This window comes from Hibiscus syriacus, unplaced genomic scaffold (genome assembly GCF_006381635.1).
Source record: "Hibiscus syriacus cultivar Baekdansim isolate YM2019G1 unplaced genomic scaffold, ASM638163v2 tig00001256_pilon, whole genome shotgun sequence".
Taxonomy (NCBI): Eukaryota; Viridiplantae; Streptophyta; class Magnoliopsida; order Malvales; family Malvaceae; genus Hibiscus; species Hibiscus syriacus.
This window is the reverse complement of record NW_024061855.1, coordinates 21,063-33,083: the sequence shown is the minus strand read 5'-3', so window position 1 is coordinate 33,083 and position 12,021 is coordinate 21,063. Positions and strand designations below refer to the sequence as shown.

At 32.7% G+C, this 12,021-nt stretch overlaps 1 protein-coding gene and 1 pseudogene across 1 annotated transcript; both read right to left on the bottom strand.

Moving 5' to 3' along the window:
* Positions 1 to 3,064: 3,064 nt before the first annotated feature.
* On the bottom strand, positions 3,065 to 5,811 carry LOC120123970 (annotated as a pseudogene).
* Positions 5,812 to 9,336: 3,525 nt separating this feature from the next.
* Positions 9,337 to 11,196, bottom strand: LOC120123980 (probable xyloglucan endotransglucosylase/hydrolase protein 32). Its single transcript, XM_039142759.1, has 4 exons — positions 10,913 to 11,196; positions 10,720 to 10,820; positions 10,413 to 10,630; positions 9,337 to 9,763 (listed from the first exon to the last, which is right to left on the bottom strand). The coding sequence occupies exons 1-4, from the start codon at positions 11,106 to 11,108 to the stop codon at positions 9,397 to 9,399; spliced, it is 882 nt and encodes a 293-aa protein (XP_038998690.1). The 5' UTR covers positions 11,109 to 11,196; the 3' UTR covers positions 9,337 to 9,396.
* Between the last annotated feature and the right edge of the window lie 825 nt (positions 11,197 to 12,021).

The window sequence follows — 12,021 nt, the reverse complement described above, 5'->3', positions numbered from 1 at the left end:
TAATTAAGCAGGAAAAAGAAAGAATTGAGTTTGAAATGGATTGTTAACAGCTACCATCTTTCGATTTCGGTTTTGATTTTTCTCTGATGCTCTTCGAAATTCAGATGATGATTCAACTTCTTCAATAAAATTTATCGGATTCCAATTAATCTATGAATTCCGCTAGCGTTTGGGTAAGATACATAAATGATCACTAAAGTTTGAATAAGTTTTTCTTTTTCTCACTGAAAGTTTAAAAGTTACAAATTAATTATTTATGTTATCAATTTATAACAAAATGATCACTAACATTATTGATTTGTAACAAAATCGTTAAATTGATGATGTGATAATGTTAATAAAAATGTTAAAATTTTGTTTTACTTCTAAACCCACCACCAAATCTAAACGCAGTCGTCTCGACTTAATTTGTATCATAATGTTAATCAAGGATACTCTTATCAGTAAGCATTCAAAATAATTAGACCAATAAAACTCGCATGAATACGTGTAATTTGGGAAGCACTGAGTGTTTTACCTGAGACAAGTAGCGTCTCCTAATCTGAAAAACTCAACGCACATGCTATTTTGCTATTTGCTTACGGGAAGGTTGGATTAATTAATATTTTCGAAGCTCTTTTTTCATTTTTTTATATTAAAAGTTTACAGTCAAAATCATGGCAACGGTTATGTTGAATTGGATTTTGCAAAAACATACATTACAGGCCAACACACTTGAACAAACATGAATGGCATTATTATAATTGGTTGAAATTACAAACATTATTTTGAAAATAAGATGCAAGAAAGTACAGGAACTGACCTTCTCACGCATTCCGGATGGGTTTGGGAGAGGGCTAAGCCGAGACGACTTCATTTGGGTTTGGGAACTGATGAGGTGGGAGAGGCGGGGAGGAGAAGAGTACGCTGCTGGTGGCTATTTGAAAAAATTGGAAATTAAATATTTTTGGGGTAAATTAGATATAAGATCATTGTTTAAGGATCTATCTGATATTTTAACGGTAGTTCAGGGGTAAAACTAAATATTAACTTTTTTATTAACGTTTTCATGTCATCAATTTAACGGAGATAACGGTTAAGCGACAATTTTATTACAAATAGATAATGTTAGTGGTTATTTTGTTACAAATCGATAATATTAGTGATCCTTTTATAACTTTTGAAATTTCAAAAGGAAAAACGAAAATATTCTCAAAGTTTAGTAACTATTTGTGCAGTTTACCCTTATTGTTTTCATATTTTTTTTCTCTTGAATTCCGCTAGATAGTTAGAGCCGGATCCGAACAGAATCTACGACGCAATAAATATAAATATTTTTTTAGTAAAAATTAAAAATAAATTATTTATTTAATCATAATTTTATTTTGGCCATTATATAAGAGATTATCGATTAAAATACTAACGTTACGTTCTTATTCTATTTTATTATTGATTATTTAGAATTTAATAACATTGATAATGTTATTATAATAAATATTTTACTCGTCTTATCGATTTGATTTTAACCTAAAATAATTTAATAAATATAACATTTCACATTTAAAAATTATATTGATCTCGTTATTTTATCCAATGATTTGTTCTTCAACATTCATTATCATTTTTTTCAAACATATTATCATTTCTAGACACTCGCCAAATTAAAATTAAAAGAACTTAACGTTACAATTATATTACGATCCAAAAAGTAAATAATCATATATTTATAATAATAAATATGAACTTTCAAGTTTACTTGTTGATGGTAACAACGAGGTTGTGATTGTAAATGGTTCATTCTTTTTAGTTTAGATGGAGAGTCGTAGTCGGTAATTACATAGTTGATCGAGGGTTAAATCCTTAATCTTCATAAAGAGGACAGGAGGAAGAAATGAAAGTGGTTTCAATCCTCTTTTAGGCTTAGTTGACAAGTTTTATAGTGAACTTTAATGTTGATGTAAGTCGTAGGGTTATGATGACTACTCGTAGTTTGACATACCAAATAGATAGAATCGAATGATTGTAGATTTTAACTTTGACAAATCACGTAGGCTTACCCGAGGTCTTAACTTCCAGAGAGGTAAAAGGCTTTCGAGACCCTATGTCTAGAGATATTCTTTGGACTTTAACTACGACGGAGTTTTATGAAGATCTTGATTTGTAGAGATTAGTTTTGTGAACGTAAGATCTCAAGAGTTTAGCATTTCTTTGAAAGCCACGACCTCTAATGGACCCACATAACCTGTCAAAATCAAAATCTATCGTCAATTGATTGCGTGCATTGGACCTATCAAATTTCACAACTTTTTAACAATTTGGTGGATATTAGAATCCAATAAAAAAGTCTTACTAAAAAACAGTACTATTTCTCAAAAGGAATATATGTTCTAGATTATCAAATGGAATAATTTATGAATTTATAAATTTAAAGGATTATTGAATTATCTAATATTAAAATTATATTAATAAAACTATATAATTATTAAGGGTAAAATATTATTAACGAAAAAATATTTTTAACGACACCACATTTAAATAGTTTTAAGATTTTAACATTTTAAAATTTACTTGCAGGTTTTTTAAGTTACAGATTTTTATCCACTAGGGTCATGGATATTGTGAATGGTCCGGACTTGCACATGGTAACTTATGAATCAAATGGCTGTTTTTTCTTTAATCGTATGGGGTGATTATATGATAGTATATATTTAGAATTTTTTTAATCAATTCAACGCACACACCTTACACACGTAGTTGCTTGAACTCTGAACCTTTAGTAAGAATATCATTCCTTTTTAATGCTAAAATCACTTGATGGATTCAAAATGAATGCTACTTGATTTCATGCCTGCTTTGCATAAGACGTTCTTCTGCTTCTTCTAGTTGAACAGAGTAACTTTTTCTCCAGTTTCCTTTTGAGAAATGGTTTTATTTTTTCACTACTATTTTTGCCTCAATCTGATTATATCTCAATTACCTTCCAAAAAGGTTCTATATGTTTGCATATTCCATATCCATTGAAGTAAATATTGACATTCAGATGTCATAACTCTCAAGGCAAACACTTGTAAATTCTAACAGATGACTATGCACACTTGCCCTTGCAAGAGACATGAGTGCAGCGACACAGGCTGGCCGGAAGCTTCCCAGCCATTGAAGCCACGTTCCTAGACCAAAATGTTCTTGATTCTGGTATCTTCCTTTGTCTCCTGTAGATAATCGCCCAATCTCTGTGCGCAGATTGGGCCGCGAACCTACAAAAGGATCCACAACATATCCAGCCTTAATGGGACACCAAGAGGATCAAAGAAACAGACGAGAGTAAGAGAATAAATTGAATGCATCATGCAGACCAGTAATGTGTCATTATTAATCTACCATATGAAGAACCAAAAGTGATTTGCAGGTTGATTTCCATGAATGAATGACACTGAACGCGAGAGAGGAAGAATCGAGAAAGAACAGTTTCATTCAGCTCCACAATAGTGATGAAATTCAAACTATGCAGGATAAAAGGAAACATCCTTAGCTCAAGCATAGGGAAGTAACTATGAGAATAACGTTCCTTTCCCAGGGAGCCATGGCATGCATGCATCACACTAAACTACAAGTCTGAGATGTAGTTGTGCTTGAGCCTTAAAGAGAAACTGCATAGAGACCAGAAATCATTCAATCATACATATATTTGTACATCCCTTTTATAGCACCTGCTGATGAACCTCTGGTTTACTTTATGATCATTCGCGGACAAGAGATGTATAGTTTCCACAGAAGGAATTCTGGTTATCTCAATCCAAGCTTAAAACGGCACGATAATGCCGATACTATCAATCCTGAAGGAGGTAAGGTTAGGATTATAGTAAACAATCTTAAATGTTAACTTGGAAGTTTCAGTGCAGGATGTTTGCCAGAAAAAAGCATAATAGACCAAACAATCACCCCTGCAATCTCCAAAGCACAATCTTTTGCTAGAGAAGATTGGTTTTGCAGGTACACCCAGATATTGCACTTGCTCTGTCTGTTAAATGGTTGTATTAGTTACCACTTACCCGTGCGATCCTTCATATAAGCAAATCTCCCTTTCTTCAATCTTCTATATAAGCGGACATATCACTCATGCGAACCTTCGGGGACGCAAACGTAAAATCCATGCAAGCTCTCATACACATGTAGTGCACCCTGCAAACAACCACGGGTCGATCACCTACTATCCCTGCGAACATACCCATATAACATCACCATCCACCACCCGTAATCTCCTAATCTAAACTCTTGATCCTTAGAATGTCTATTCGGTGTCAGCAACATCACAACTCCTAACTGATACATATTCAAGGCATTATAAATATCCCATCAACGGAGAGTAAAAAGCAAGGACAATCCTCTGTTATAAACCATCAACATCCCTGAAGCTACCGGAATCACCACCGAAACTACTTTTCTTCCATCTTAGACTATCTTCTATGGTTGTTGATCATTTACCGGTCAACAATATTATCTCGTGATAACTATCTTAAATTAGTGTTATTCCACATTGGCTTTAGGGTGAAAGCTTAACTATATATGTCTAAGTGAGCTAGATTTAGAATCTTAATCCAAAACTAGAAATATAAAAGAGGAAATAAAAGAACACATACATAGACAAAGTTTTCAAGCCATAGTAAACAATTAACAAATATTAGGCTAAGAAAACCAACATTCGACTTGGGATATATCCGATCCAGGTATGCTCAATTTTACATGTTTTTTCTGAAGAATCACACCTCTGTATACACGTCTAAATATGTATCAAGACTCTGGGACAGGGATGTAAATGAACCGAGCTTAAACAAATAAAGTTATATTTGTATTCGTTCGTTTATTTTTTGAGGTGTTCATGTTTGGTTCGTGTTCGTTTATTTATTTTTGAAGATTTTAATTTCACGAGCATGTTCTTTTAACGTTCGCTATCGTGTTATTTAACGTTCGTGAACATGTCCGACAACCGACACTCTTTTTTATCCTTTCATTTGCGAGCCAAAAAATGATAAAATTATAACACTAGTCCTCAAGTTCTTTAGGCTTCACAACTTTATGTTCAATTTAGTCCCTATATTCATCAACGGAGTAAATGAGCTTATAAACGAGTCGATAAACGAGCTTATAACGAGTTTGTTCATGAACATAAACGAACCGAACACATCCCTATTCATGTTCGTTTGTTTATGAAATGAACATAAAATTTTATACATACTCGTTTATTTAGCTTGATAAACGAGCGCTACATGAACCATCCACGAACAGGTATATTTACGCGCCACTACTCTGGGTAGATGAAAAGTATCAATCATAATCCACCAGAGAAAATTTGTAGTCTCTTCCATCTAAAAGCAATGCATTCAATAAAATATACAGCTAGAAATGTAAAAGCCCAGCAGGGAAAACAATGTAAAAGCACATAATAAAATACAACAATAAGAAGAAAAAAATGAAAGGATTTGCAGAAAGTACCTGGCTTAAAGCACAATGGAAAACAAGAGTACCTTTGCCTCTAACATCTTGAATAAGATTAGGGATGCTATCAGTGAAAGAATCACTGGGATAGTGCAGAGACCCAGCTATATGCCCATCGTAACTCCTTTCATCATCCCTTGAATTCACAACATAAAAGAAACCCAATATATATATCATTCCAATTAATCAAATCAAATTGAAAATGTTCCATAAAATCAAATGGAATTTAAACTAAGAGGAAGAAAAAGAAGTGAACCTGACATCAATAATGGCAATATTGGGAAGGCGTGTAAGGGAAAGTAGTTGGGAGGCAGTTATGTAGGAGATGGTTTTGGCCATTTTCTTTTTCGGATCTGATATGAGAGATTTAGTCCTTACCGAGGACATAAATTTTGACAGAAAGTATGGAGACTTAAGACCATGGTAGTCGAGTAGTGTAGGTCACAACAATAGGGTGTAGCATCTCTGTCTTATTTTTAATGTATTTGTAGTAATTTCCATGACTTCTACTTTTTATACGTTTCTGTCATTGGAATTTATGAAGGCTTAAAACTAGGGTAGCGGAGTAGTGTTGCCTTAGTTTAGGTTTTAACCCATTTGACTTTATTCCTTCTCGTAACTTGCTAACTCTGACTACTGTGTATCCTTCTCTTCATGTTTCCTCTTTTTAAATTTAGCCCGGACTTACGTCTCTGTCTATATGCTGAGATTTTTACGCAGTGATTTATTTGCAGAGATTATTTCTCATTACAGACGCGCATATGTAGACTGTATATGAAGACTATTCAACTATGTATTTATTTATTTATTTATACATGCATTGTATTTTATCTTTATTTTTAATTTTCTGACTACCGGAGGTCTTCCACGGAAACTGCTCCCAACCTGGCGTTGGGGGCAACCTACTATCCTACCTCTCCCTTACTCATTGCATATGGGAATATGATTTTGTTGTTGTTGTTGTTACCCTCTTTTTGTTCTTGTACAGAAAGGATCCAGGATTGAATTTCAGATTTCTTTGGAGGTAGAGAATCCGATCATCTTATGTAATTGGAAGGTGATCCATAAGAATAGTGGAACGAAGTCTCGTTAGTCAAAGAGAATATTATTTTCTCTTAAAGGTCCGAAATTTAAATAATTGTATTTATAAAATGTGTGTGTTTTATCAATATGATTAAAAATGATTATGGATAGATGTTATTTTATAATTACCTTATATGATTAAAAAAATAATTTTTTTTTCACACAACGAAAGTGCGTCCAGATGATAATGTCTTATCGAAGACGTTCCTTCCTAATAATGTCTTTATTGTATTTGACAAGGTGTTTGATAGGGTGGTTTCCAAAGATTATATGGGATAATTTATTAGGTATAATTAGGGATACTTATTGTTCGAGTTGGAACGAGCCCGATAGATTCATCAAAAAAGAGAAAAAGTCTACTGACGCAATACTATCGACCTCCAATTAATCGGGGAAGAGGGAATCATAAAAGAGATAATGCTTTAGACTCGTCTTCATCAATACCGTCTTGATTGACAAAATTTAAATAATTAAGTGATATGGTTGATAAAATTAAAAAATCAAAGTTCAAAAATGAAATCCTCTAATAGCTAAGTGATCGTTGGTGTAATTTACTCTATATTTTATATATCATAGTTGTTCAAAGTATTTATCAAACAAAAGGGCGGATATTAACTACTATACAAAATATTAACTATTTAAAAACGAATTTCGTAAACAAAATTAATTAAATGAATTAAAATAAGAGAAATATTAAAAAGTAAAATATTATTTTATTCAATTAAATTATTATAATATAATTTAAATAATATGTTTTCATAACTGATAAGGTTAATTCAATCTTAGGTTTACTCTTTTTCTCTTTCCTTTTCTTTCGTTATCGTTAGTGACATCAGATTTGGTATTAGTTATTGTCAGTATTCATTATTTTTCTTTTGTTTTATTATAGTGTATCTTTTTTATTCTTTAATTCTTAATAATTTTGTCTTTTTAAAATGTCTTATTCTACCACGTTTTCTTTACATTCATGACACATTTTCAAGGAATATCATATAAAAAAATTAAATCAAATTTTAAATAAAATATACATTCGAGAAAATCGTCTTCCTTAAACAAACAATCAACAAATAGACTTATGACACTTTTTATCACGTAAGACAAATATATTATTAAAAAATAATGCCTACAGTAAGACGCTACTATCTGAATGCGCTTTCGACGACTAAAAATGTGTCATTTTAGATTTTAATTTAGATTTTCTTCAACTTTAACTTTCAAATAGTAAGCAGGCTAATGTATATTACACAAAAGTTGAACATAAGTGCCTTTTACTCTAAAAATAATATTATGTTTACCCTAGGTGAGATAAATTGTAGGATACTCTAATAAAATGGATGATTGGAGACATCACAAAGTGGGTTCAGGTTGAGGGTGGTCCTAGTCCTTAACTTTTACTGTTGATTCACAAGTTTTCACTTCCTTTCTTTTCTCATGTGCCTGCATTATTAGTATTCTTTTTCAGCAACTTATTTGTAATATACCCCACGACTCCTTTCATTGGTTCTTGGGGCTTCCTCTCCAAATAGGCTGTGGAAAAAATTATTTTTTCATATAAGACAACCGTCATATCATTTTTTGAATTATGACTTTTTATTAGTCTGAAGACGTCGTGTATTTATGGATCTTTTTAATTTGTCTGAAGACGTCATGCAGTCGTAAAGTCTTCATATTTAACTTGAAGATATATGAAACACCTAACGTCTTTAAGTTATTTACTATTCAATTCATCTTAAATAGGAAAATAATTCTCGAGATGAATTATATTGGGAATTAAAAAAAATATCACTTATATTATCTCAACTATTTTACCTGGTTCTAGGGATTTGCGCCAATATCAATAATCATCATCCCTCGTCCTATGTATTCCAACATTGTCTCTTTTTAATGGACTCATATTTCATATATACACACACATGTACCTTAATTTAAAGTTAACAAACGATGTCATGTTTCATATATAAAGTTAATAAACGATGTCATGTTTCATATATATATATACATGCATGTACCTTAATTTAAAGTTAATAAACCATGAAAATAGACACGATTGAAAATAATATCAAAAAATAATATTTTAATTTGGGCTCAACCTAAAATATTACATTCTTCATAATATTTTCGGTTGCAATCTAAAATGTTACGAATAATGTAACATTTTAGGTTTAACCGAAAATGTTATGAAGAATGTAATATTTTAAGTTATGTCCAACCTAAAATGTTATATTTTTTTACAACGGTCGCATCCATTTTCGTCGTTTTTAGCCTTAAATTAGGTTGTATCACAGAACTACTGGATTAGGATCCACTCACACAACGTAATTTTTTTTAGTTTTACACAAAATTAGAATCGTTTGATGAGTGAAAATAAATTACTGACATTAAGTTATTGTTTTTCTTCTTCCAATGAATATCTTCTTATTTCCTATCGTTAAAACTAAAAAGTTTTACATTGTGTAATAAGATATTATCCTTATATATTTTATTAGAGGTGGATCGAAGGGATGGTAGGCACAATTGTCTCCTTTGTAAATTTTATATTTTTTATTGATAATTTATTTTCGTTTCCTAAAATTTAACAGTCTATCACTCTTAAAGTTTTATAAATTTATCTTTTTACATAAAATCTTGTATTTGTTCATATTATTCACGAAGAGATGCCCCAACTTTCATGGCATTCGCTCATTATTTCGGACACATAGAAAACCAATCAGATTCTTTTTATTATATTCAAAAAAGATGAAAATTGTTGACAAGTGAGATCCATGATACCAAGAAAACAAGTGGACAAATAGTGACATTCTTTCATGAAAAGGAAAGTAAAACTCATGCTGTTAAAGTTCACTAGCTCCGACACTCTGGGGTCAAGGCGTGGTTCCTCTTGGGGTCCCTGCAATAGTTATACACCATATGGTATCTCTGTACCCATCTCATTGCTGCACGTTGCTGCCTTGTTAGCCCGCCGGACCGAGAAGGGGAGACAGAAACAGGGCGGCACCAAGCCGGAGCATAGGCGGTGCAACCGCTAGCTTTGAAATTGTTGTACTCTGCAACAAATGGTTGGTATTTGTAATCGGCTTTGTACTTCCCATCCTCGGTTGCCCATGATGAGGCATCCCATATTGAACCATACACCCACATTGGTCTTAGAGGAAATGTAGCAGCACTCTTCCTTGGATACCTTCTTATGGGCACATCATCCACTAGGAATCTGATATAAATACCACATTCATTATTTAAACATGTATCGAACACGTATTCGTATCAGACACTTGTCTAAATTTAAATATTGTGGAACATCATTTTTGTATTTTGTATTGGATCTTACTTTATTTACCTACTTAAAGTAAATTATTAAAAAGTATAGGAAATCTATGTCATGCATGTGATGCAGCTTGTTGCATTGATATTTTCACCTGTGAAAATCACTTTAATGTCTAGGATTAATATAATCTCCAAACTTTTATGCATGATGATTTTGAGAAATAAAAAACACACACCAAATGCTCACTATTCAAATTCTAAATTATTGGAAAACCTGAAAAAGGCAACAATACTTTAGACTTCAGAGCTAATAGGGACAAGCAAGCCTACCATCCTGTCCAACACCTCATCAATTCCCAAGATATATCAAACATTATAATTTCTTGCAAATGCAATGTTCCTTTATTTTAACAAATTAATTCATGGCAGGTCTCGGTGATAAAAAAGAATGTTGTTTTCTTAGAGGATCCGAGTTCGAATAATTACATTTACAGAATGTGTAGCTAGAAAAGATTATGAACAAATATTGTCTTATAATCACTCCAAACTATTAAAAAAATAAGGTAGAATTTCCATAAGCAAGATTGTATGCTTACATGATCTCTTTAGGCTTCCAAAAAATGGCATAGTGGTGAAAGTCTTGTGTTGGATCAAACCAAAGGTGAAATTTCATTTCCCTTCCAATGATCTTTCCATCCCCACTCCCTCTGATATAAACATTGGTCTGCAAAGTATAAGGTTTCCCATATGTGGTTCCAAGAAATTCTATGTCCACTTCATCATGAAATCCCGGATGAGCTTCATTGTTTGATAGCTGCCATTGGATCAAAAAAAACATGTCAATTCCTACATTATGCTTGTTGAACTGCCAACATTATACTAAAAAAAGATGTCATTTCTTACATAGAAAGCTGTTATGACCCCTGCAGTGTAACCAGGTTGGACCTTAATCGAGGCTCCAAAGTAACCGGATCGAAAAGGCCGAACAGACTTGAATCCACTTCCTGTTAATCAACCAAAAACAAAGCAACTAAACATGGTATACATAAAATAAACTGAGATCGAATACTCTTATATGGTTGAAATAAGGTAGAACCTGAAGTTTTGTCAAGCCAGATGGTTAATGCATTGTGGTGAACAGATTGATGGGCAGGACCCCAAAGGATTTTAAAGCCTTTGTGAAAGCTCATAGGCCTGAATTTAGAGCTTGGCCAGTAACCAGGAGAAGGTGGCCAGGCAGCATTGGTTGAAGGAAACAAAAGGATGAGAAGAAGTGAGAGAAAGAGAGCCATGAAGAGAGTGAGAAACACAAGGGGGGATATAGACTGATTTGAGACTATAAATGCTGGGATATTGTCACTTGTGACTTTGTGTGTGAGAGAGGAATTAGCTATGGGACAATTGTGTACATGGATGAAGAGTATGGGAGTACAGTTTGCTGCATATATATATATATATATATATATAAAGGAAGATTAGTGGGTCCTCAATATGAAAGGAAAGAGCTAATGAGACTTTGTTCTGCTCATATACTTGTGTTTTTTTTATCATTGTAATTTTATTCAATTCAAAATATTAATCTTGTTGATGGAAATAAGTTGATTAGTCGACGGTTGAAGGTTCATCCTTTTTTATTTGAACAGAAAATTACAGCTGTGAGAGAAGATAATGCCGAGGAGAAAATAAGGGGTGTCCACGAAGTCGAGATAAAAGAGGTCCTTCATTTTCTTAATCTTTTCCCGGGATATAAATACCTTGATTATATAATGGCTGGTGTCAAGCATATGATGATTATAGTTGTCAGTTTATATCTGACGGATTATTATGCATGTTTGTTAGAAATACAATAATGAGATTGTCACAATCTAAGGAATACGAGACTCTGGATAAACAGTAAACGGAAATGAATTTTTGAGATGTATCTTTAAATTATACCTCTTAAGATATAGCAAATCTCTACTAAGATCGTGAGATAGATAGATAGATTGATAAAAAAATCGTAATTCATTTAAAAATACTTAATTAAAGATACTGACAGTTAAGTAAGTTTGTGAATGAAAATGGGAGTAATGGTGCCATTGGAGTCTCTGAAACTTCATAAATGGTGTGGGTCATCAGCCACCCTGTGTGGGGTCTTGAGTTTGATTTTTATTGTACCTGTTGGCCCTCATTTTTGAATTTCCTCATTGGTTTATTCTTCATACA

What these genes read in the sequence shown, in the direction of transcription:
- LOC120123980 (XM_039142759.1), bottom strand. Translation starts at nt 11,108, where the DNA reads ATGGCTCTCTTTCTCTCACTTCTTCTCATCCTTTTGTTTCCTTCAACC. An exon ending in GGGTCATAACAGCTTTCTAT is followed by an intron (nt 10,631 to 10,719) that starts GTAAGAAATGAC and finishes ATCCAATGGCAG; the next exon opens with CTATCAAACAATGAAGCTCA. An exon ending in TGGAAGCCTAAAGAGATCAT is followed by an intron (nt 9,764 to 10,412) that starts GTAAGCATACAA and finishes TATTTATATCAG; the next exon opens with ATTCCTAGTGGATGATGTGC.